At 42.4% G+C, this 25,762-nt stretch overlaps 2 protein-coding genes across 5 annotated transcripts; one reads left to right on the top strand and one right to left on the bottom strand.

The window, feature by feature from the left end:
* Positions 1-1,804: 1,804 nt before the first annotated feature.
* LOC117753411 (hyaluronan-binding protein 2-like) lies at positions 1,805-7,279 on the top strand. The gene is made up of 13 exons (XM_034571488.1): positions 1,805-1,870; positions 1,976-1,988; positions 2,232-2,318; positions 2,412-2,522; positions 2,667-2,786; positions 3,451-3,567; positions 3,813-3,984; positions 4,541-4,632; positions 4,736-4,964; positions 5,057-5,196; positions 5,499-5,636; positions 6,062-6,204; positions 6,384-7,279. Exons 1-13 carry the CDS (start codon positions 1,805-1,807, stop codon positions 6,537-6,539), a joined length of 1,584 nt encoding a protein of 527 aa, XP_034427379.1. The 3' UTR covers positions 6,540-7,279.
* Positions 7,112-25,414, bottom strand: nrap (nebulin-related anchoring protein). Of its 4 annotated transcripts, none has more exons than XM_034570011.1 (43): positions 25,131-25,414; positions 24,208-24,302; positions 23,973-24,060; positions 22,550-22,654; positions 21,694-21,801; positions 21,389-21,496; positions 21,187-21,291; positions 20,843-20,950; positions 20,632-20,739; positions 20,388-20,495; positions 19,919-20,035; positions 18,525-18,629; positions 18,287-18,394; positions 17,889-17,993; positions 17,711-17,809; positions 17,496-17,600; positions 17,247-17,354; positions 17,009-17,116; positions 16,731-16,928; positions 16,526-16,630; positions 16,351-16,449; positions 16,149-16,253; positions 15,268-15,375; positions 14,928-15,085; positions 14,317-14,470; positions 14,102-14,206; positions 12,847-12,945; positions 12,415-12,519; positions 12,214-12,321; positions 11,829-11,942; positions 11,539-11,736; positions 11,264-11,368; positions 10,990-11,088; positions 10,754-10,858; positions 10,561-10,668; positions 10,023-10,334; positions 9,831-9,935; positions 9,352-9,450; positions 9,129-9,233; positions 8,924-9,031; positions 8,438-8,749; positions 7,983-8,141; positions 7,112-7,678 (listed from the first exon to the last, which is right to left on the bottom strand). In XM_034570011.1, exons 1-43 carry the CDS (start codon positions 25,194-25,196, stop codon positions 7,382-7,384), a joined length of 5,424 nt encoding a protein of 1,807 aa, XP_034425902.1. In that variant the 5' UTR covers positions 25,197-25,414; the 3' UTR covers positions 7,112-7,381. The 4 variants fall into 4 exon arrangements, with proteins under 4 accessions (XP_034425902.1, XP_034425903.1, XP_034425901.1 ...); XM_034570012.1 differs by having other exon boundaries at positions 7,986-8,141; XM_034570010.1 differs by having other exon boundaries at positions 7,112-7,693; positions 7,986-8,141; positions 25,131-25,413.
* Between the last annotated feature and the right edge of the window lie 348 nt (positions 25,415-25,762).

The following is a 25,762-nucleotide window of genomic DNA, read 5'->3' as shown; positions in this document are numbered from 1 at the left end:
AAAGTCTGTCCTGCCTGATTGAACCAATAAACTCATTCCATAAGTAACACGTTGCCTTTTTTGCACAGTTTTCAGCCGTGTCCTGAATTTTGTCAGTTCACGACACATGTACTAGGTTTGACCTGGTCTTGTTCAGCCGAGGCACTCCAACATTTATTTAGAGTTGAAAGATATTGTTTGAATACTATTAAAATGCTTATGGTAATAAAATGATATCCGGTTATTAAATGTTTCCAAAGAAAAACCCTTTATCAATCAGATTTCTTTCACTTTTCCTAAAATCGCGATCTATCGGTCAATCTCGACAGTCTTCACTGTCGCTCCCCGAACTCTCTGGACTCACTGGCAACGGCAGAGTGTCCGCTACTGGCGGCGGAGCTGCTGGTTTATCTACTGCATTGCATTCGAAACAAGTCGTTGTATATACTAAACTAAACACCAGGACACTACGGTATGAAGACGTGCATCGTCCGGTCGATAACAATCAAAGCCCCGTGAGATCAAATGAATGGACTCAGAAAGTGAAACGCTGGAGTGCTTTTACTTTGAAACGGGTTCGGGAAGTGTTGTAAATAGGTTTGTGTCATAGACAGATAAACGTTGTGTTTCACAGAAGAATAAACAGAGACAATGACCTTTCACCTGAGTTTTAATGTTTACCTGTTGAAATTATGAGACAAACACGCGTTTTAAAATGTTAAAACCATTTAACATGGTTTTAACAGAAGTAAATTGCGTTGATGGCTGAATTTTGAAAACACATACAGTGTATGCGTTTCAAAATAAAAGCACTCCAGCGTTTCTGGTGACGGAATCCACTCTTTTGTTTAAAAAGTGTTTTTTTTATTGGGAAATATTTGCAGGAGCGGAAGACGCACGGCTTCATACTGTATAGTACTTGTATTTATTTGAGTACAAGGGACTACTTCCATACAAGGAAATAGTCACATTTATGGCCATATTCAAGGCAAAGCCTGTGTAACAACATTGTGCTGCAGCAGCTCCTCTGCAGAACATATTGTGGAACTGAAAATAAATATGGTGCACTGAACAGATGCTGTAAATATAAATGGACATTAATGTGAATATTGTGCATTGAATAGATAAAGTTGCACAACTGCCTTTCTTTGTGTATAATGCTCGTACATTCAGCCTTTAACAGAAATTGCAAAAACTAATAAATATGACCCTCCTTAGTGGGTTTCTTGGAAGATATCAGGGTGGTAGATCTCGGCTTACGTTGGGAATTAAAAAGTGTTCTTGGGCTCGAAGAGGTTGGTGATCACTGCTCTACACATACAGATTGAAGGCTTGTTCCATATTTAAGAGTGACTCTGTTTGTGTTGTGCTATTAACATGAGCCCACTGGGAGTAAAACGCAGCTTCCTTCAGCAAGTGTGGTATTTTGTACAGTGTAAACTTTACATAAAATACAAATATAATCTAATTGATGGAAAAATCCTGTTAACAGGGTCTCTTGCATGATCCTTTAATGTATCAGGATGAAGGATATAGTCAAGTTGAGCGAGGGAGAGTCCAGTCAGTGTTTAATGGCCTGATCCACACAATAAACAAAAAACAAATAGAAATCAATGTAGAAGATTCAACATTTGCTTTTAAAGAGTTGAAAGTCTGAGTTTGTATTTAAGTCCATGGTGCAGAATAAGTAAGCAAGCGCCAAAACACACAAACTCCTTTGAGGAAATCAATGCAGCTGGCTAAAGATTGACAAGTGTGGGCGATGAGAGGATATAAAGGAGGATTAAAGTCAAAGCCTGGAGAAAGTAACAGTGTATTCTGCAAGATGCTGGCTGCAGGGGTCTTTCTCTTGATCCTCGGTGTTCTCCCAGTCCACGGAGATGACCTGAACGTAAGTTTCTCAATGTCTCTGTGAATAAATCAACCAAGATTGTTGGCTGTGAATAATAAGTCAGATTTTTGGTAACAAGACTTGAATGTGATCTTGTCATTTCAGATGGACCCATCATGTAAGACGTCTTTCTACAGCTGATCTACACTCAAATTAGTAACAGTTGATGATTGAAACTCAGCTGATAACTGCTGTTGCTGATAATTTTCACAGATTTTCAGTGGCTAACTTTCTTCAAATCTTGAGATGTGAAATATTTAAATTTACTCATTCTTCAAACTTTCTATGTTTTCTCTTCTTCTATCCTGAATCACACCATCCTACACTACATGCTTGTACCCTGACTCTCTGTTCTTTGCAGACGTATATTATGAAGACGAAGTCACAGACTCGCCAGATGTTGCTCTCGATGATAACGACTGGTTGTACAAGCTCCTGGATGAGTCCAGTAAGTGGCCCCCCCAGGGGGCCGTGTTTCCGTCTCACTATTCGACATTTGATGCTTTGCATCTGCAACGTGACGTTTTCTTGTTCTTTCCAGATGTTTGTGATCCAAACCCGTGCTTCAATGGCGGCTCGTGCCAAAATGCATCAGATACAGAGTATCAATGCCACTGTACTGAGCCTTACATCGGCACGAAGTGTCAGAGAGGTAGGAATTTCCCAGCTTGTCTTCATGAAGTTGTGTGTGTGTGTGTGGTAGTGTTCAGTTTCAGTTTAAGTTTAGGTACAATGCTCACACATGTATGAATGAATTAGTGGCTTACTGATTCCTCTGAATTCTTTTTCTCTTCAGTGAGAAACATCTGTGCCAATGTGACCTGTGGTCATGGTGACTGCGTCATCAACCTCAATAAAGCCCCTTTTTTCGAGTGCAGCTGCAGACCCCCATACCAAGGCCCCAACTGCAACACATGTGAGTATTCTAACCCCATTTGCTACATTCAAAATATTTCAAACTCATTTTTGACAAATGCCGTCAGTAAACTCAGAGTATCCTCAAATAATGGACTTATAGTACATCCTTGGAATAGTTAGACCTAAACTGGCATAACTCGTCATCCAGCCAATAATATAAATACAGGGCAAGAACCAATATCCAAATCTTTGAATGTATTTTTTTACTTAAGAGTCAAGAACACACTACTATCACATTATTCCGGCGACATGAAGTGATTGTTATGGACATTTTCTGGAAGCTGGTGAAAGGAGAACTCAGGAAGCACTCAGGAAAATCCAAGAGTCCTCTCTTGGATTTTCCAAGAGAGGACATGGAAATACACATTGCAGCAGTTTTTTTTTCCGACTTTAAACCACTGATATATCATCTTAGGGGTATCAATACCTCAAATTAAATCCCTGAAAGGTGTAAAATATGGGCCCTTTAATGGTGTACAGATATAATGTAATATACACGATATACATAATATATAGTGGCATATAAAGTAATGTGTGAGGATGGTCAACCATTCCTCAACAGTGATGACTGTGACAGAAGGCAAACACAAATAAATGATTGCCCCTGAACCTCTTTGCTACGCCCCTGCTCCTGTAACTATTATTTGTCTTGTCTGCGTCAGTGCCAGCATCTCCCTGTGAGCCCAACCCCTGCCAGAACGGAGGCGTCTGCAACCAAGGGGAACGACGCTACCACTGCACTTGTCCTGAAGGATTCACGGGGAGGTTCTGCGGAACTGGTAAAAGACTTTTTAAAGGATGGACTATGTTTAAGTTCTTGTGTGCAGGTATTTACTTTAAAGAGAAGACGCTTTTTGAGAACACAAAAATCCTCAAGACAACTTTGTCGTCCACAGTTTATATTTTCTTTCTTTTCTTTTACATTTCTATACAGACTTATCCTTTGAACTTATTTGACTTTTTCCATCTCTTTTGCTTTGTATGAACTTTGTTTTAAACGGCACTGTCTGATCTTTTTCCACAGCTCCCACTGACTGTTACTCTGGGAATGGAGAGACGTACAATGGAGTCGTCAGTACCACGGAGGACGGGGTGGAGTGTCTGGACTGGTTTTCCAATTTCATCCTGCTGAACATCGGGCGTCCTTTAAGCACGTTCCCAGAGTTCGAAGACCTGGAACGCAACAACCATTGCAGGTCACCGCACACATCATTTACCTACAATTTAGTTTTGTGTTTAATTTAGATTGAGATCTTTTAAACCTTTAACCTCTCAAAAAGTTATTATTTACTATATTGAAGCAACACTATGCAACTTCTTTACCTTAAAACAGCAGCTTCAAAATTACTTTGATGATTTGCTGACTTGGAAATAAGATCCTCTTTCATTCCCTCTCCTCATCCCAAACATCTTTTCTTGCTCCATGTAACATTTTGAAAAGGGACAAATGATGGTTAAAAGACTTAAGAAAAGTCATTAAAAAAAAGGAAACTTTTGAAATATGAAGAATTCTGAACAGAGTTTGATGGATTTTACATCTGGTCCTGTACAGGAAGCTGGGGATCCTGGGTAATATCCACCGTTCGGGTGTGTTTTAGTTCAGTGAGAGGAATGCAGCAGCCAGACAGTCACATCATTATGTGTTGCTGCAGAGGGCGCTGTTGCTCAGTAAAGGTTACATAGTGTTCCTTTAAGATGATTATTCATAAACAAAACTTCTATCGTAGCTTTTTTGTTTCCACTACGTTTCAGGAACCCGGACGGAGATGGACAGCCTTGGTGTTTTATTAAAAAGAATGGTACACTGCAGTGGGAATACTGCAATGTCAAGACTTGCCCTGAAGGTGATCGCTCTGTCTCTCTCTCTCACACACACACACACTCATTCACACACAGGCTCTACATGTGTGTGTCCCTGTTGTCTTCACTCCTCTGTGGTTCCTGCAGGTACAGTCACTCCACCAACAATTGAACAAAACGCCTCCGCCCAGTTCTCCCAGTGTGGAATACCTGGAGTAATCACCAAGATTTTTAAGAAAATCGAGGTTAAACCCGGATACATCCCCTGGATGGTGTCTGTGCAGCAGAGAGCCCTGAATTCAACCCGCCCTTTTACATATGTGTGTGGTGGGACCCTGATCGGGTCCTGCTGGGTCCTCACCGCCGCCCACTGTATGTAAGTTCTGGATTTGGTTTGTATGCCATTTGAAATTCATTCATTTTGTCTTGTTTTTTTTACATTTTGTCTTTAATTTAGTTTTTTTCCAGTGAAGACGTTGAATACCAGGTGATGATGGGAGGAGTGAACAAAGACAGAGCTGAGGAGACGGAGCAGGTCATCCCGGTCATACAAACTATTAAACATGAAGACTACAGACTTGAGCCTGATGCAATATATAATGACATTGGTTTGTCACATCATTCAAATATAGAGTCAATTCTTAATCTAGATAGATCATAAACCATATTCCATTAGTGATGTCATGATTCATCTCTAGTAGTTTAATTTCATTACTTAAATCCAAACCTTTGAGTCATTCATTAGTTCTATTGATTTTATTTCACCCAGAATGTCACAATATGATATTTCTTTAAATAATAATGACGATTTAAGGATTGGAAAATTATGTTTTATGGAAAAGCCATTTCGATGAGTTTTTAAATCAAATGATTAATGTCACTTTACCGTTTGTGCTCATGTCCTGTGCAGCTCTGCTTCAACTCAAAGTCATGGACAGTCCCTACTGTGCGAAGGAAACACGGTTTGTGAGGACCGCGTGTTTACCAGATCAGAGGTTCCCGACTGGACACGAGTGTATGATCTCGGGATGGGGAGAAACCGCATCCGGTAATTAAATATTCCTCGAGGATTTATGGGGATATATTGGTAGAAATTGAATATTATATTAAGAATTATGTTTTAATTAGTATTTAATCACCTGAAACATTGTTAGATTGTTCCCTCAGAATGAATCCTTTATATCTGCATTGGGAGTGGGATCTCTTCCCTCCCGGAGTCAGACAAACCAAATACTGGCTCTATAGGGCTTCCAAGGTTTTGGCGACATCCACAATACTACGTTTTATTTTTAAAACACATTGTTGCTCCACTAAGTCCTACACACAGAGCCTTTAATGCATTTCCTCTTCAGGAAAACCTTGACACTTGTATTGATTGAATACTGCAACAGTTTCTAACCAGTTAAAATTGTTCCTCATTCCTCAGCCAATTTATTTCTCCATAAAAATTCAGCTTTTCTCTCCACCTTTCAGGGCCGATCAGCCCAAAGCTGAGGCATGGTCGTGTTTTGCTGATATCTGACAAGAAATGCACCAAACCTGAAGTCCATGGAGATTTACTGGACGACAGCATGATGTGTGCAGGGAATCCGGATGGAGTCGTAGACTCCTGTCAGGTGAGTATCTTCATAGTGGTGCGGCATGAGAATTAAATACATATATATATATATAAATATGAAATTCAAACAATATTATGTATATACATGTTTTTAGGTTCGATTTTTGGCATCTGACGCTGGATGTCATATGTTTTCTACAGAAAATATTATAATCCTAACTCTCTGTAACTCTACAGGGTGACTCAGGTGGCCCGATGGCGTGTAAGCAGAATTACACACACTACGTCACTGGTGTGGTGAGCTGGGGTGACGGCTGCGGTGTGAAGAACAAGCCTGGTGTCTACACCAACGTGAACAAGTTCGTCGACTGGATCAAAAGCAAGATTGACTGAGCTGAGAAACCGGACAAATCAGTCGTAGTTTAGGAAGAAAATTAGACGAAAGGTTAGTTTGGCATGAAAAAAAACACAGAAAAAACAATTTATTGTATCAGCGATAAAACCAAGCATTTACTCTGAGTCCAGCTTTGAGTCAAAAGAGGCACCGTTATAAACTCACAAAGCTGAACCTGCCAGACAAAATGGAGATCACACATCATTTCAGTAGGACTGCACTTCTCTCTCTCTACGTACACCAGATGATCAAACCTTGTGAGAAAACTGCGTGGCTGCAACAAGGCTGCGTCTGTGCCTTGTCTATTTGAACTTACAGCATTCGTTTTTTCCTAGTGATGTAAAACATCTTACAGCAATCTCCGGTCCGGCTCCTTTTCCTCTTCGAAACTTTCTCAATCAAAGCAACTGAAAACTTTCCATCCAACATTGAACACAGTATCACCTCTGCTTTACAACAATCTGTATTCTTCACCTGTAAACTGCCTGTGGAGGCACTTTCATGATCACATGTCACCTGCTGCCTAAATGAAAAATAAAGGTGTTTTTTCCTAGTCTGAATTCACTCCATACTTTATCCGTCCTTTTCATAACATACATGACGAGGCCTGTCCTGATTCAACATGCTTAATCCCCTTCTTCATCATCTCAACCATATTTCACAGATAATTGTTGCACCTACAGTGTTTGACATTGGTTTGGCATCTCATGTAACTAGACTACAAAAAGTCATTTCACCAAAACACCACCCAACAAGAGAGCCACTCAGTAAAAGTTCACCTCACCTCCTGAGAGTGGTCGTCTTTAACGAACTCTAACGTATATATCAAAACGCGACAGATCTACGCGTCTTCTATCGCAGCAGCTTTACTGGGCGACAGAGACGTCCTCACTGTGTTCTGGAGAGCGGCCGACGAGGTTGACGAGGTGGCGCTGGACTTCTTCTCCATGGACTTGAACGAGGTCGTGGTGGTGGAGGACTTTTTCTGCACCGTCTGAATGGTCTTCTTCCTCTTGACGTGAAGCACCTCCATGGCGTCCATGTTGACGCCCTGTTGGATCTTCTCGCTCGTCTCCACCTGCTCTGAAGCCTGCTGCTCCTGCTGCTGCTGTTCCTCCATCTGCTGCTGGTGATGCACCTGAAAGAATGATATCTCATTTTTAAAACTTGCACAGTGCAACTGAGGTAGCAAGGTAAGCAAACGCCAGGGGCCCCTGAGCTGAGAGGGGGATTTACATTAGTCCACAACAACGACAATTTTGTGAGATTCATTAAATCGCCTCTGTACAGGAGGCCGCAATGACAGCATGGTTGGTAAACAACCTAACACGGCCCAATATAAGGTCCCCCCTTTCTCCTGGAACACTCCTGTCTGCATGCACACTATGTCGCATATACACAAATCCACAGTAAATGTCTAGAATCCATCTTCCATGTTCTCTCACCATCATCATGTGCTGGTACTTTGCGATGGCCTCCTCAGTGGTGACCCCCTCGGCAAATCCCAGCTCTGCAGCCCGGCGGGCGAGCTCGGCCTTGTGGGAGCCGGGAGGGGTCCAGCCCACTCCTCTGATCCAGTTCAGGTCTGATTTGTAATTCACCTACAACAAGACGGAGCAACAATTAGAGTTCAACCTCACATGGCTCGAATCTGGTGAAGGACAAATACATGTACTTGGATGCAGTGCTGTCACCCTCTCGCCATATATCAACTCAAAGTCATCTTCTCTAAAGGATGAATTAAACTGTTTGGGAGACCTGGAGAAAAATGAGCTGTGAGGTTTTATTTTATAACTTTCTAGCTTTAAAAAAAAGGATTTGATATAAAAAAATGCATGCATAAACATGTATGTAGAGTCCATGTCCATTTTCAGTCCACGCTTCCACCAGGACTTACATCGCTCTGCAGCTTGTAGGCCTGCTTGGCGTGCTTGATGTTGAGCTGCTCGGCGTCACAGGTGTAGTCGTGGAGCTTGTGGCGGTAGGTGAGGTCGCTGGCCTGAGCCTGGCTCTTCTTGGCCTGCAGGAACTCGGGCTGGTCAGCGTGCATCTTGTACTGGCCGCGGTCCTCCTTGGACTGGCGTTTGTACTCCAGGTTGCTCTGGAGTTTGCTGGCTGCCAGAGAATGCACCATCTTGGGGTCGTCCTCCACGCAGCGCAGCCCCACCTGCTGGCCCTTCTCTTTCTGATGGGACTCCTTGTAACGGAACTGTTGGACGGAGAAAGGGATAAAAAAAATAAATGGATTTTGTAAATATAAATCTCAGGAATGACTTTCTGTCGATAAATTACACAGAAAGTGCAAGGAGCCCGCATAAGACAATTAAAATGTGCATATACAGCTGAGGAATCTTAATTTGCGACTCAGACAAACTGAACTCACGTCACTGGCGATTTCTCTGGAGGCCTTGGCAGTTTGGAAAGGAATGGCGTCCAGCCTCAAGTCGTAGCCCAACGTCTTCACCTGCTCCCCAGACGCCTTGTACACTTTCTTCATGGGAAAAGAAATGAGACATTGGTATCTTTTCATGTCGAGTTAATTTTTGCCTGTATTTAGGATTGTGAGAAGCATCTCAGGAGCGGCTTACATCACTAATCTGCCGGGCGTTAATCTTGGCTCTCACAAAGTCTGGATCGTCTGAGTGTAAGGTGTATTTGTGCATGTCATCATCCTTCCCTGCTTTGTACAGCCTCTGCAGTCGAGAGAAGACACGAGCAGGACGTCAACAACATCCACACGTGCTTGATTTACAGATTTAATAACAGTCACAAGTGGCGTTCATGTATTTGTTACGGATGCTAGTGCTGTACCTGACTGCACTGTTGATAGCTCGTCTTGGCATGGACCATATCAGGAGAGTCGGCCACTGAGGTGAACTTCAGACTGTCCGGCAGCTGACGATACTTCTTCTGCACGAAGGAAGACGACATAAACTTTCACAGCAGGAAATAGAAACAGCTGAGACTTGTGTCATCGAAGACTTTTCGATTTAGACCTTCATGTAAAAGAGTAACATTCACCAAGTAGAAGACAAGTATTACTTTAACACTGAAAAAAATGAAACGTGAATAAAATGTTGCGATATTTTTGCTCTCTGGTAATATTTTTTTGTCACTTAATTCAAGCTTAACTATATATACAGACATATACAAGTCACTATATAATGTTTACACAATTTATTTTGTTTAGAATTTTATTATTGTTTAACGTTTATTTTCAGAATCCTGCTACAGTCCTAGATGTCATAATAAACATGTATTTGAACTGAGACCATTTCCCTCATACTCACATCACTTATAAGATCTCCAGCTTTCTTGGCCGACTCCATCTGAGGTGCACCCACTCCGTCCCAGGCCACTCCTTTCATGAAATTGAGGTCCGACTTGTAGAGATTCTAGACACAAGTCAAAAAAGCATTTGTCAGCAGTTTGTCTTATTGGCATCGTCTCTCATCTTCTCTCTCTGCATCTCGTCCGCTCACCTCGCTCTGCAGGTCGTACGCCTTCTTGGCCCATTTGACCTTCATGTCATCAGGGAGCACCGTGTACTTGTGCAGCCTCGTCCTGTAGTCCTGCTCGCTGGCCAAGGACTGGGCGTTCTTAGCCGTCACCAGGTGAATCATGTCGGGGTTGAGGTGGTACTGACCGCTGGTGGTCAGCGCGTCCCTGCGGTACTCCTGGTCGCTGGCCAGACGGCCGGCCTGCAGGCAGTGAAGGAGAAGTGGGTCTTCCAGGACGCTTTTGATGCCGATGTGTTTGCCTTTGTCCAGCACGTGGTTGTGTTTGTACTTGTACTGCGGAGAGGCGGAGGATGCAGCTTCAGTTTTAGACCAACACAAAGCAACATCTACACTTTCTGTTAGAATCCAGTACACGATGCACATGTTTTAAACTCAGGAGGGTGTCGATTAAATTCAGTTTTAAACATTGTCATTTGCTGTGGTATTATATTCTTTGCATGCTCTTTAGTTAGATTTTCAATGAATATTTCGGTGTGCAGCAACATAGTTTGTCTCTCACATCACTGGCGATGCCTGTGGAGCTCTTGGCAGCCTGGAAGGGGATGTCCTGCATGGTGAGTTTGTAGCCCTGAGCCCTCAGCGTGTGCCAGGACTCTCTGTACTTGACCTGCAGCAGAGAGACAAAGAGCAAATCGTCATTAACCTCGGAGGGAAGTCGTTGGGTGTTTGGGAGTCAAAGGAAGTAACGGTACCTCGCTGAAGTTGGCTGCGTTGATCTTGGCCTGTGTGATCTCTGGTCCCTGAGACGTTATAGTGTAGTTGTGTTGGTCGTTCACACTTTTCTCTTTGTACAAGCGCTGGGAGGGAGAAGTAAAACCCATTTCTTTAATATCATTATCAGAGGCTGTATACAAACGGAATATGCCATCCAAAACAACAAAATAGGAGAAGTTTACGAGACAAGAAGTAAAACTGATAAGCTTCTCACTTCATTTGTGACCTGTCCGCTGAGTTTGGCGTGGACGATATCTGGAGAGTCTGTGACAGACGTGTGCTTGAAGCTGTACGGCTGCTGACGGTACTTTTTCTGTGGCAGAAAAAAACAACCGAGTCAGTCCCTGTTTTGTTTTAGTAGATCTAGATTTAGACTTTACATTACAGAATGTCCTGGAGATTGGGACCATGCATGCAGCTCATAGTGCCGTATGTGCACTAACATTGCTAAAGTGCACAAATCAAACAAAGCACAGAGGACGTCTCACATCACTGATGAGGTCTGTGGCCCTCTTGGAGCCTTCGATCTGCAGGGCCCCTGTGGCGATCCAGGCTGCACCGCGCAGGTAGTTCAGGTCGGAGCGGTACACTTTCTGTGACAGACACGTACATCACAAATACACACTTTTTAACAATAGGAAAAACTATTCAAATGTAAAATTCAACAATACAATTAAAACCTATGAAACTAAGCAGACCTTGAGACTATTTTAGACTAATTTGTTAAACATTTTAGTATAATGTCCCGTTCTGTCCCTCTCACCTCGCTCTGCAGCGCGTACGCTTTTTTGGCCGCCAGCACCTTCATGTCATCAGGCAGTGATGTGTACTGATGCAGGGTGAGTCTGTAGTCCTGATCGCTGACCAGCGACTGAGCCTTTTTGGCGTGGGCCACCTCCATCATGTCCAAGGGCAGATGAAACTTTGAGAGCTCCTTCGCTGAATCCTGCCTGTATTTAATCTGGGAGAGACGATCGGATAAAATACAGTTATTTGTTAGGTGCGCTGCTCTTTCTCAATATATTTGTCAGCTAAGTTAGAGCAAGAACTCACATCACTCTGCAGCTTGGTGGCCTGGACCGAGTGAGCGATGTTCATATCGTCCTGCAGCCCCTTCAGCCCGATCATCTTCCCTTTAGTCCTCTCAAATTCCCCTCTGTACTTTTGCTGAAATGACACAACAAAGACACAAACTTAGTAAAGTGAGACGTTTAAAAAATGTCTAACATCTGTGTTAAACTTTCTGAGATGTGGCCTACATTGGTATTTTTGCTTACTGGGGTGTAAGTTCTTTAACTATCTATAAACTCCACATCACTAAGATCTGTATAACCTAAGCTAAAAGGTGATGTAGGTAAATAAACGATTAGAAATGACAGAAAGAGAAGTTTGCTTTTCAAGCCGTGGTGAAAATGATGTTTATCTATTGAGTTCTCACATCGCTGAGGATATCCCCAGATATTCTGGCAGATTGGAAAGGGATGGCATCCAGACGCAGCTTGTAGCCACCGTCGCGTATCTTAGTCCACGACTCCTTGTAGCGGCTCTGAAAACACACACACACATCAATAGAGTCAGTTCCACATAGTAACACACCTTGTGTAAGTGTGAGTTTAAAAAAAAAAGTGTTGTCTTTTACCTCACTGATGTTCATGGCGTTGAGTTTGGCCTGCACCATCTCAGGCAGCTCTCCACTGAGGGTGTAGTTGTGCTTCAGGTTTTCCCCCTTCTCCCTGTACAACCTCTGTAAAAGGAGAAAGCAGGTGTTGTAACAGATTATAATCTATTGTTTATGATGGCCAGCTCACAGTTCAAATCCCTGGTTTGACTGGGGTCTTTCTGTGTGGAGATGGGCTCCAGACGAACAACCATTAACACTTATGATCAATTTGGAGTTTCCAATGACCCTGACCCCAATCTGCCTGAGTAACATGGCAAACTTGACCCAGGAAGAGCCGAGACTCAGACCTGGAACCTTCTTTCTGTGAGGCGACAGTGCTGCCCGCTGCACCCCCGTGCCGCCCTGCATAAGATATAAATGACTGAGAGCACAGATGAAACTTGAGCTTACATCAATGGCCAGTTTGTTGCTGAGTTTGGCTTGGACCATCTCTGGGGTGTTTTCGACGCTGGTGAACTTCACAGCGCTCGCGTCCTGGCGGTACTTTTTCTACAGGACAAAAACAAAAAAGGGATCAGAGGAATCAAGAGACTCATGGTGAGATAGAGCCATGAAAAACTGGTGGTATCACAAATTATAAAAAATATGCATCAAATTGAAACAAATCAAAAGATAGCAGGTCAGTTTGTACTTTAATTATAGAGACGTACATGCATAGACACGTAGGGACTGAAGGATGAACTTGAGGCTCTGATTCTATTCGTGTTCCCTCTGTCATTTCAGGGTCTAATGTTGGGGGGCGCTGAGCGGAACGACCCCTTAAAATAAGTGGCTGCTTATGAGAGGGTTATGAATAGAGCCTGGTGTTACAAAGTCCTCACTAGATAGGTCACGTATAAATCTTTATATATCGTTTGCGGGCATTTAAACATAGATGTTAGGAAAAGAGTGGTGTCGGATTTTAAAACAAATATATACATTTCAAACGTAAGTGGGAACAGGTCAGAGAACACGACGGCATTTCATTATATTCATTCAGGCTAAATTATTATTAGACATATATCATCAGTTATCAGGTGTCAAAAATACAATGTTTTCTCCTTTTAAATGAGTTAAATAGGAACTGATTAGAATTAGAAGTGTTTTTACGGGGGGGGGCGGGAGGTTTCTGTAACACAGCTGCTGGTTTCCTGTGTGGACATTGGGCAGTGGGAATATCTGCAGACCAACAAGCTTTAAAGGAAACTGGACACTCGCAGCTTTCCCCTCTGATGGTCTGGATGGCCCGAATAACTGAGGCGTCCCGGCCCCCCCGCGTTACCTCATCTGCCTTTCTGAAAAAACTGTACGGACCCAGAAACTGAATAAATGTGGTAAAAAGGGAAACTGAATCCAAATGAACGAAGTGGAATCTATATTCAGTCCGGCCTCGTGTTAGAGCTGCGGCGTCGTCCACACACTTGACCCAGTTTCCAGAGAACTTGAATGATCCGGAGCTCTTTAAATACATTCTGACCTCAGCTGTAAACCTAGATATGCGACATGTTGCACAATCACTTTCTCTGCGCTAATGTCGCCACATACCATCATAGTTAGTAACACTTCATCATATAGAGCTGTGGGTTGGTGTTTAACCGTGCATTACATCCCATCGCTTTCGGGCTGATTTCACCAATGCATGCTGGGTGACGGGGTCGGAGGTTACCTCGCTGACGAGCGCTCCGGCCTTCTTCGCCTGCTGGACGTCCAGAGACTGCGAGGCCTCCCAGCCAACGCCCTTCATCCAGTTCAGATCGGACCTGTACTGTTTCTGAAGACACGCATTCACAAGAGAGCCTTTTTCAATCTCAAGCGCCAATTTCCACGAGACAAATCGCCATAAAAGAAGTTGTTGCTCGAACGTCAAACGATGAGACTTACATCGCTCTGCAGTCCGTAGGCTTTCTTAGCCCAGGCCACGTTCATGTCAGTGGGCAGCGTAGTGTAGTCGTGGAGGAACGTCCTGTAGTTGGTCTCGGTCGCCAGGTCTTGAGCCTTCTTGGCGTGGCTGATGTTCAGCATGTCCAGAGAAACACTGAGGAGGAGATTCAATTCATCAAGTGAGGAGTTTAGCTGCTGTTGTGCTGATGAGAGCGGATTGATTCCTGGGGTCATTTCCAATCAGGTTAGTAAGTCAGTTAATAATTCAGATATAACCTTTAGAATAAAGTTGCCTGTTATTTAAGAAGATGTGTATGATTATCTGAGGCACTTATTCCACTGGAGGTTCGAGGACACTCAGAGCACAGACAGAAAATGAGGTCATAATGATCTTGTTAATGACCAATCCATTCACACTAAGTGGATTGGTGACAATGTGATGAGGACAAACGACTTCACACCTTTGTCTGCTTTTTCTTTAAACCTGCATCAAATAAGAATTCCACTGGTCGAACTCTCAGATATTCATCTTACACACTATAACTTTATTCACCTGGTGATCAGATGAAGACAAGTGTGAGAAATGAAGATCAGAGAGTTGTCTAACTCACTTGTATTTGGTCTTCGTGTCCTCGTAGTTTTTCTTGTAGTGGCGGCCGCTCTGCAGTTTGGTGGCCAGAGCAGAATGGGCCATCTGAGAGTCGTCACTGACCGATTTAATACTGATCACCTTGCCTTTGTTCTTCTCATATTTCTCCCTGTATTTGACCTGCGAACGGACATTAACGATATTAACGGTCCAACCAAACAGCACGTTTTTCTTCTTTGGTTATGTACTAAACTGCAAAATTCCAGTTTAAAAGTAGAAAATACCTTATTGCATCAGTAAAAAATAAATTTTCTCCTCAGGGCAATCTTATAGATACAGAGCATTTCATTTGAATAACTCACGTCGCTGGCCAGGTCCCTCTTGGCTCTGGCGGTGAGAATAGAGAGAGAGTCCAGACGCAGCTCAAAGCCTTTTTCTCTCTGCTTCTCCCATTTGCTCTTGTACACTTTCTAGAAAAATACAATCAGAGTCACCGAACATGTACAGTAAACAAGCAGAAAGGTACGAAAACAATGATAATTACACATTAAGTTGATGTGATGATGAGTTTTATTAAGAATTTATTTATTATTTGTAAATTCATATTTTCCCTAGACTTAAGCTTAACACTTAAAAATCATGAGAAACCCATTTTATTATGAACTTAATACGATAGTACTTTTTGATTCCTCAATTAAAAAGACCAGCACAGCTTTTGTTTATATATGGGACTAAATTGTTTTGTAAAATAAATGAAAAGGTATTTTTATGGTAGTGTCTTTATAGTATTTTTTATCTACTTTCCGAGAAAGCAAAGTACTTTTTAAACACATAGTTGTGTGAAGTTGTACAGTAAATTGCCACATGCGAAGCAATTTGCTCATGAATAAGCTTTATTGTGTCAAAAACAGATCCAAAGAACCAAAGCCACTTAAACCCCAAAACAGTTAAAGTGGATTTTCAGAACTAATCTAATTGTCCTAATTTCTTTTATTTTGTGCCTCATGGGAACACTAAAGCCATGAACAGAGGAATCCAATAAATATACATTTTCAGTCCACAAGGTAAAGCCACGATATTTAGTAGAAAACTGAACATCAGATGTTTTACACACAGGAAGATGGTCTAGTTTGATAATTATGGAATTAGGAATTGTTTCCAAAATAGTGTCTAAAGCGATGAGATTTATGTATTTAAACTGTATTGTGATACATAATGAAGCTCTTGTATTTGCCGGTCTTACCCCACTGAGGAGGTCAGCGTTCGCCTTTGCTTGTAGGAACAGCGGCTCGTCATTCTTCATGGTGTACTGGTGCATCATCTGCTCCGTGTTGGCTTTGTACACCAGCTGGAAATCAGACAGAGATATATATAGATATATATATAAAGTGATCGTGCACCATGAGTACATGACTTGGATGTGCAGCTCTGAAGTGAAACCTTACGTTGCTCTGCAGCTCTTGGCTCTTCTTGGCATGTTTGATGGAGAGGTCGTCCGCCACATGGGTGAACCTGATGCTGTCGGCCTTCTGACGATATTTAGTCTGAAAGAGGAAAGACGGTAGATAAACAGTGTGTCTATCACATTAATAAGTACATACGAGAGATAATTGTACTTACATCACTGAGCTGCTCCCCAGCTTTCTTGGCCTGGGTTATGTTCATACATCCTTCGCTATCCCAGCCCACCCCCTTCATCCAGTTCAGGTCTGAGCGATACTGGTTCTGCAGAGCAAAGGATAAAAAGAGGGTAATATTGGTAATATTCACTATCGATGATATAAATAACAGACGTGGGGGTTCATCCCTTGCTCCTGACTCTTACCTCGCTCTGCAGGGAATAAGCCTTTTTAGCCTGCTGGACCTTGATGTCGTCTGGCATGACGGTGTAGTCGTGGAGCTTGGTGCGATACTCCAGGTCGCTGGCGAGGGCCTGAGCCTTCTTGGCGTGGCTGAGGTTGATCATGTCCATGGGAAGCGTGTACTGGCCCTGGCTCTCCTTGGAGCCCTTCTTGTATTCAATCTGAAGCGATAAATGATAAAAGATCAAGTTGAGTGTGACTATCCTGCACCTTCCTGTAATCACCGATGAAATGAACTCACGTTGCTGCTCATCTTGGCCACTTGAAGCGAGTGCAGAGTCTTGGAGTCGCTCATGTTGAACCCCACTGCCTGGTCCTTGTTCTTCATGTAGCTCTCTTTGTATTTAATCTGAAACACATGCCGGCCCGACTTAATTTAATTTGCCTGCTATTTCACCCGATTAAACCCACTTAGCTTGGGGCCCAACCCCCGTCAGATTATATCTGCTTGTAGTGGAGAGGAGCGTGTGTTTGCTTACATCACTGGCGAGGTCTCGGGACGCTTTGGCCGCTCTGACGCTCAGGTCGTCATTGCCGATGTCGCAGGCCTTAGACTTGGACTTCTCCCACTCCTCTTTATATTTAATCTGGAGTGATGAATGTGGATTGTCAGATTTATGAGAAGTAACTTGCTGTGATTATGTGAATTAGTTTGTGTGCATGTGTGTGTGAATTAGTGTGAACACAGGCTTGTGCATGCGAGTGTCAGAAGGTGTCTTTTAACTTACACCGCTGCACAGAGCCGCGTTGGCTTTGGCGTTTTTGATTTGGGGCAGATCCTGGGACAGTGTGTACTGGTGCTTCGTCTTCTCATAGCCTGCTTTGTAATTCAGCTACAGGAGACATGAGGCACAGTCAGCTCGGGGCTCATAAGTACAGTGTGCAGCTGAAAAGTGCTGAGGAGGGGGGTGTTAATCAAACATTTCATTATTGTTTCACTCACGTTGCTGACGAGCTGAGCGTTTTTCCTCGCCAGAACAATCTCAGGCGTGTCCGTCACTGACTTGTACTTGACCTGGTCGATGTGTTGCCTGTAGTTCTTCTGCAGCCACGAAGGAAAAAAAACTTTTGTAATAAACCAAAAATACTATTGTTAAAAATGACAGTTGAGGTGAACTCACGTCTTTCAGTGGGTCGAGCTTCCTTTGGCTTTGGTAGCCTGGTGTGAGGGTGGCTGGGTAGTTGTATTCACCCTGCTCCTGTTCACAGCCTTGTTTGTAAGAAATCTACAACATACAAGAAGATGATATCTTTGAAATCACTGGTTTTATAAATAAATTCTTATCAACCTAATGGTAAAGTAAACATTTATGCAAATAATGAATGCAATAGTTCTTTTTTTTGTGTATTTTAGTGTTTAATCAATTAGTAATTCTATATAATTTCTATGTTATTTTGCAAGGAATCACTATTTAGAATTCAAAATGTGAGCCATTTGTCTGAAATAATTTCAAAGCCGATTTATTCAATTTGATTGAATTAAAGAAAATAAATTCTGGCAAGTTAATGACAAACTTACATCACTCGCCAATTTCCTGGCTTTCATAGCGTGCATGGTCTTCTTATCAATGCCGGACTCTGCGTAGTGTCCCTTCATATCACTGATGTACTTCTCTTTGTACTTGTTCTGTCAAAGACGCAGAAAGATTAAAGAAAGCAAACGAGCATCCAAAACTCTCCACTAGAAAAAGTGGCAAACAAGTTATGTTCATTGACGTGGTGTTGTCTTGATGCATAATTGTGAAAGGAAAACTTACATCACTGGTGAACTTGGCGATTTTAGCAGCATTATGAAACTGTGGCGTGTCACAGAAATTGATGCTGTGACCTTTGGTGTTCTCCAGGTCCTTCTTATACTCCACCTGTTCCAAAAAACGTCAAATTAAAGCAACACTACGTAACTTTTACGTTTAACAGCGCCCTCTGCAGTCACACGTGGTGATTGATTCTGTTGGGCTTAAAAAAAACAAAGCCTTTCGAATTCCGACTGCGTAGTCCCACTCATTTTACCCAGGATCCCCGGCTTTCTGAACCAGAGGAACAGCCGCTGTACCAAATACACCAAACTCTGTTTAGAATCAGTTTCTTCGCTGAATACTGGAGATAAACCCTGGTTTTTAAAGGTGGTTTTAACTGATCTACAGTTCAGCATCACTCTTTAAGTCCCTGAGCCGGATTCTGCCCACTGACTATCAGTCAGTTCCACACAGGTGTCCGGGGTGAGGAGTGAGAATGAAAGAGGAAACATTCTCCTCGTTCCAAGTCAGTGAACCACGACACTAAACTGGAAGCTGCTATTTTAAGGTAGAAAAAGATGGATGGTGTTTGAGCTTTGTAACATTTTTCAGTGCTAATCCCTCATGACACAGAGCTGCCAGTCATTCCATTGCATGTTATGTGCTAAATATACATTCTACAAGTGCCTGCGACTAATCAGTCAGCTTCACCGAATCCATCATAACTCAAGAGTCAGCAGAGCAAAGCTGAAATCCTAATTACGCTTTACCGAGCTTAACAAGGACACCAGCATGCCACTGGAAATATCGCGCAGGGGGGAATTTGTCAAGTAAAAATAAGAAAAGCAATGTTGGGTTTGAATTATGTCATGGAAGTCCCACAACCTTGGAGGTAACCCCACCGGACGGGCATGTCAGAGATGCTGAAAATGTAGATTGAGTGGCTACATGTCTGCAGGACTCTGACTCAGTATGTGCAATATTAGAACACACACACACACACATGTCAAGGTGATGACGAGGATGAAGATACTGATAGTTTTTCTTCATCAGAGCAGCCCCGTTTGCAACATCAAATAATGTTGTACAATAGACAAATATACATGAATTAACTTAACTTAACACCTTACACACACTCACACACACACACACACACACACACACACACACACACACACACACACACACACACACACACACACACACACACACACACACACACACACACACACACACACACACTGAGAAGCAGGATTTGTGTCTGGAAATGCTTTGTCGTAGACTTTATCATAGATTTAACAGTATTTATAAAACCAGCCCCCTGGGGGACTCAGAGTTTTAGGAACCAGACGGACGTTAAAGTGAGGATCTGGTGTTTATTGCTTTGAGCGTCTGACGGTCTATAACAAACTCACCTCACTGACAAGCTTGTTGATCTTTCGGGCGCTCTTCAGAGCCAGATTGTCCTCGGATGTCAGACTGTGGAAGTGCGAGGTGCCCTTCAACTTGTTGTGGTCCTTTCTATACTTCAGCTGCAACGGGGGTAAACAATGATTTAGTGCGTACACAATAGGAGGACAACATATAGTGTTACTGCAGGATCAGGAGATTAGCAACACACACACACACAGAGTCTAATTTGGTCGGGGTGGAGAGTTTAAAGCATGACAACATGGGGAGGCCTTGTCATTGTTGTCCCTCATTTATTCTGCCCAGTGATGACAAGGCCACACGCTGCAGCTCTAACACTCGACATGATACCAGTTCACAACTGATCCCGGCTACACTTAATCTCCCAATGTGCAGGAGTTCACACCACGCCAGCCTCGACAACAGTAACTTCTTGTTAAGGATCTATTGTGTGTCGGTGAAGCTGAAACTCACATTACTTGCATTCTCCTGGGCTTTTTTAGCCAGACAATAACCAGGAGTGATCATCGCAGGGAAGCTCCCTTTGCCTCGCTGCTGCTCGTGCTCTTCAGTGTATGCAATCTGCAAACAGAAGAGCACGGGGAAAAGAATCAATTCACACGTAGTCCACAACATATAAGTAATAAACGCTATTTGGAAAGCACTGTAAACTATTTTCCTTCATGGATTGAGGTGAAAAACAGGTACACTTCCTTACCTGGCTGAAGTTCTCTGCGTTTTCCCTGGCGTGAACTGACTCAGCTATTCCAGCCTCAGTGCTGGCTTTTCCCTTCATCTCCTGTTCGTACACCTGACGATACTTAATCTGGTTGGATGTAAAAAAAATCTGCTGTAAACCAATGATCACAGCTATGTAGCAGTGTTTGCATGCATATATATGTGCATTTTATTTTTATTTTGCGACTTACATCACTGGCCTGCTCAGTGGCCTTCTTTGACATCATGTATCCTGGTGTAAGATGTGCAGGGAAACTGCCTTTTCCTCTCTGCTGCTCATACTCTTCAGTGTAGGCATACTGTGGGAAGAAAAGCAACGATTCAGGGAAACAGGATTGACTGTTGCAACTGACAAAAAACTTGTGTTTCATAATGATCTAAGGTCAAATAAAATAAAGGCTTAAAGGAGACTAATTAGTTTTAACTTTACAGACCTTTTACATACAGGACAAAACCTATATAACGTACTCGAGAAAGAGAAACTGAAAAAGCATCACAAGTCTCCTTTAAAATACAGGCTGAATGAAAGGCTTACGTCGCTGACAATTTGCCCCTGTTTCTTGGCCAGAAGCACCTCTGGAGGGTCAACAAATGTTGTGTACTTTGAAACTCTCTCCTCGTGTCCTTTTTTATATTCCAGCTGCAGAGAAACAAAAAGAAAGGGACACTCGATGCGGCTCATCGAACTCCTCACAGAGTCACACCAACCACTGATGGACAAACTCTTTTACACTTACACTACTGGCCAAGGTGTTGGCATTCTTAGCCGCCACGTAACCTGGTGTGATCATGGCAGGGAAGCTGCCTTTTCCTTTCGACTCTTCGTACTCCTCAGAGAACTTCACCTGTCACCCAACAAACTTAGTCAGGACATTTGGCCGACACTGGGAGGTTAGTTTAACCAGTGCCTCATCAGAAAATATTGCTCTCTGACCAAGATTTGCAAATAAAATGATAAGTTAGAGGTAAAGTTGCCTCTTTAATGATGAGAAGAAAGGAAGTAACTGAATATTATCAAGAATCTAGTTGAGGGAATACTCACATCACTGAGGGCCTTCTGTTCCTGAGACATCGTCACTATATCCTGGCTGCTCACCGTGCCTGAATACCACGTCTGCTGCTGTGAGAACTCAGACTGAGACTGAAAGGCCTGTTGGGATGTTAAAAAACAAACCGGATCAATATCAGATATTCACAGGGTCATGTTGTAGCTTGTTACATCAACCATCTAACCCTGAGTACTTCTTCAGTTGTCAGCACTAACCTAACAACTGATCATATTCTAATCCAATACCACACAGAAGAGGGTGAAACACTGTACTTTTTATAATTTTGCGAACTTCTATGATAATTTCACACACTTACTTTGTCATTTGCAAAGTAGAGGGATACTGGGCATTAGGAGTAGGTACGTTTTCTTTGTATATTACTGATAATAAGTCAAATATATATAAGTATATTAATGATAAGTAAAAATGTATTTGTAATTTGTATTGCCTCCACCAAGGAGGTTATGTTTTCACCCCTGTCTATATGCTTGTTTGTTTATGAGCAGGATTATGCTGTAATTACTGGACAGATTACAATGACAATAGGTGGAAGGATGTGTTATGGGTCAGGGAAGAACCCATAACATTTTAGTACAGATCCGAATCAGGGGGCAAATCCAGTATTTAATTCATGGATCTTGAAAAATAAGTACGTTTAGAGGAATAATATTTAAAGATTTGGTGCGGGTACAAATAAAAACAATGGAATTTAAATGTGGACTGTTGGGCCTTGGCGGAGGTATACACTCTACTGAGTACCATTCTTGTTTTCTGAGTGAAGGTAAAGATTTGGGGCGGGAACTCTCCTTAACTACGTGTGAAAGGCAAGTTGCTCTACCGGGAGCTCACCTGGCTGGCCGTCTGTTTGGCTAGCAGAGCCTTCTCCAGCTCCACGGACCTCGTGTCACAGTGGAAGGTGGACATAAAGCGCTCGCCATCTTCGCGATACTTCAGCTACAAGTGCACACAGACGAAAAGCATTAAGCCAAGACCAGAACACATTTGCACACGTACATGCTCGACAGCAGCAGTATACTCTGCAGCAACCAGTTTGGTGGTACACAACATTTAAACAGGTAACAAAAACAGCCGGCCTTGACTGATATGACCCTGACTCCAATCACTCTGTTCTTATGTAATCAGACCTGCACCACTAATGCTTAAAGAGATAATATTAGTGCGCTGTTATTAATAACTGAGCTCTAATCAAGATGAAGCTGAGAGGAAAGATCCAGAATAGAGCAATAAGTGATGCTAATGATCCTGAAAATGTGTTCCAAAACTAATATTAGATCAGTTGTATTGCAGGGGGTGTAATCCAGATGATGAGTGTTTTCTCTGGAGCATCTATGCTAAAGGGCAAACATCGAACATGTAACACAAGCTTCTATTATGATAAACAGGATGTTGAATTATGTAAAACTTTCCCACCTGAGCCAAAAATTTAAAACTCAGTGAAACGTGCTTGAAAAGTAATAAAAACAAAAGCATGGCCTTTAAACTAACATGATTTAATTCACCTAAGGTTCAGTCTTATTTCCCTCCAGTGGCTGACAACAGTAGCCTGATGAGCTTACTACCAATATAAGCATACGAGCATTGCATGACCTCGTGGACGCAGACAGACGGAGACGGACGACAGCAGGTGGCCGGGCAAAGGAGAGGAAGGGATGTGAGTCTGTTTTTCCTGACGTATAATTTTAGCCGGCTGAGGCATAAAGTGGGCTCAGCAGAGGGGTTGTCTCGCCTCAGTCACGGGCCCAGAAATAACCTGAGCCGCGCTCTCCATTCCACACGGCTGCCGTCACCTCGGACTCGGAGCAGCAGTCCTCCTCGTAAGGAGGCAGTGAGGCATTTACAAGAACACAGGGTCGGATCTTGAACTTTCTGACCGTGTGAGTGTGAATAGGTTAATAGAACCCAAATAGAAAAGGCAGAATTGTCCGGTTCCTGCAACATTTTGGGGATTTTAAAACAATGTGCCCATGCAAAAGTATAACATTAGTTTACTTAAATGTAGGTTTATGTAAATTCTGCTGTAACGCATCCATCAATGCCTTCTTTTCAAAAACAACAATGACCTAAACCGACACAATGCCTGCTATGAATAGAGGCGTCCACAGTAATCCCTGCAGTCATGACCAACCAATGATGAATGATCATTTCTCTCATGCCTTTAACAGTGACTAATGTCGGCCTTGACTCGGAGCAAGGCCGAAAGGTTTCACCTCGTGTTGTTGCCGCTGTGTTTTTACATGTGACATCATCTTACCTCACTGCTCGCCTTGCTCTGCTTCTTTGCGTTGATGTTGACCGGGGTCTCGTAGACGCTTGTGAATGTGTTATTCCTGGGATTGTGTCTGCAGGTGAAGAGATATGGAAATGGTCTTCAGTTTAAAATACACAATTTTGAGTTTATGGGAATATGTACCAGAGAAAATAAAGATTTTTGATCAGTTTTTTGGGAATTTGCCCAAACAATTTTTTACACCATCAGGCGTTCTTACACAGAGCAGTATGGCCTCTTCTTGTGGCTGACAAAGTTATTGGCGGTGAGGACCATCTTACAGACGTCGCAGTGAAAACACGCTTTGTGCCAGTTCTGACAAAAGACAATCACATAATTAAAAACTCAACTTCTGATCTCAAACTTTTCAAATATTGCTTCAATCGGTCAATCTATAATTTATCATGCAAGGAAGAGAAAATCTTTACAACTTGGATGGGCAATTTTAGACTTTAAATTAACTGGGCCCAAAATAACAGCAGCGATCACAGCTCTTCTTCCAAATGGACTCGCTGACTTGTTCTCAAATGCAGATTTTATGTCACTGTTAAAGTGATAAAGTGTCTCAACCAGTTTTAGATGCTCCAATCCATAACAAATAAAGTTTAAACACATGTTTTGTGTTTTGTATTTGACTGAAAGAAATGGTTAAGTTCATTGAAAAAAGTGTAAATGTAAATGTTGAACCAACTTTTAAAAAATTACTTCATTTGGTAACAGAGAAATGAATTGTTTGTTCAAATTAAAGTTAAAAAGTTAAATGATTAGAATTGATAAATGTATTTTGATAAAAAATACATAAAGACTTTATTTATGTGTTACAAATTTAAATATTTTAAAGTGTAACTTAAATGTTGGTATTTTTAGGTTGTTTGCATTTTTCTGGTATAAATTAGCCAATTTATTATTATATTTATTATTGTCCTCCACATACCTTAGTTTTACACTTTAACAAATGTGTGTCGTAAGAAGTTGATTAAATATATTAAAAACTGTTTGTACCATTTTATGCTAGAGCTGACTTTCCTGTTACTTTTACTTAGTTAGTTAGTTTTACTAGTGTTTCAGAAAATACATTTCAGACTAAACTCTTCGCTCACACATCCCCAGACACTCGTTCCTCTCAGGATCTTTGGCTGTTACCTGGTCAATGCAGTTGATCTTCTCAGCTGGGTAGACCACAAACCTACACCTGGCACAGGACTGCATGATGAATGCTGGTCCTTTTCCCCAAAAGCCTTCAGAACAAAAAAATATCAAACGAAAAAGGGAACTAGTGTGAATTCCCTGTCACACACGCAGGCAAACAGAAGTTAAGCGGAGGATCAGGCAGTGACTCCTCGGCAGTCGTGTGTCTCTGATGCTGGTAAAAGTAGCTCTGTGACTGTGAAACTGTGTCACTGTCTCTTACTTGACACCATGTCCTGTGCTGGACCAACCCCCTTCCATGCCCCATCATGGTGGAGGGCTGGCTGAGCCCAGCTGTCTGGTCTGCAGGAGGAGAGAGAGAGCGACAGAGTGACAGAGAGTTCAGATGTCACTGTGTATGAGTAATGATCCTGAGTTGGACAGCGAGTTCAACTTCTGGCATCTGACCAGAAGAAATAAGTAAGACATGTAGACTACTGTTTTAAAAAGGTGTTGATTCATTGATGATTTTAGAAGGCGTGAGTTGTAGAGCAGATAAAGTTACTTACGTGGCACAGAGGAGTGTTTCTGTTATTTAGCCAACTCTCATTATTATGAATGGGGTGGACTAAATAATAGAAACACCT

This window comes from Hippoglossus hippoglossus, chromosome 19, assembly GCF_009819705.1.
Source record: "Hippoglossus hippoglossus isolate fHipHip1 chromosome 19, fHipHip1.pri, whole genome shotgun sequence".
NCBI lineage: Eukaryota > Metazoa > Chordata > Actinopteri > Pleuronectiformes > Pleuronectidae > Hippoglossus > Hippoglossus hippoglossus.
The sequence above is the reverse complement of the archived record's forward strand: the minus strand, read 5'-3'. Positions and strand labels throughout refer to the sequence as shown.

Bases quoted from the DNA above. Each gene is read 5' to 3' on its own strand.
- LOC117753411 (XM_034571488.1), top strand. From the start codon at position 1,805: ATGCTGGCTGCAGGGGTCTTTCTCTTGATCCTCGGTGTTCTCCCAGTC. The intron at 3,568-3,812 runs GTAAAAGACTTT...CTTTTTCCACAG, and splicing joins GGGGAGGTTCTGCGGAACTG to CTCCCACTGACTGTTACTCT. The intron at 5,197-5,498 runs GTTTGTCACATC...TGTCCTGTGCAG, and splicing joins TGCAATATATAATGACATTG to CTCTGCTTCAACTCAAAGTC.
- nrap (XM_034570010.1), bottom strand. From the start codon at position 25,196: ATGCAGTCCTGTGCCAGGTGTAGGTTTGTGGTCTACCCAGCTGAGAAG. The intron at 22,655-23,972 runs GTAAGATGATGT...GTGCACTTGTAG, and splicing joins AGAGCAAGGCGAGCAGTGAG to CTGAAGTATCGCGAAGATGG. The intron at 21,802-22,549 runs GTGAGCTCCCGG...ACATCCCAACAG, and splicing joins CCAAACAGACGGCCAGCCAG to GCCTTTCAGTCTCAGTCTGA.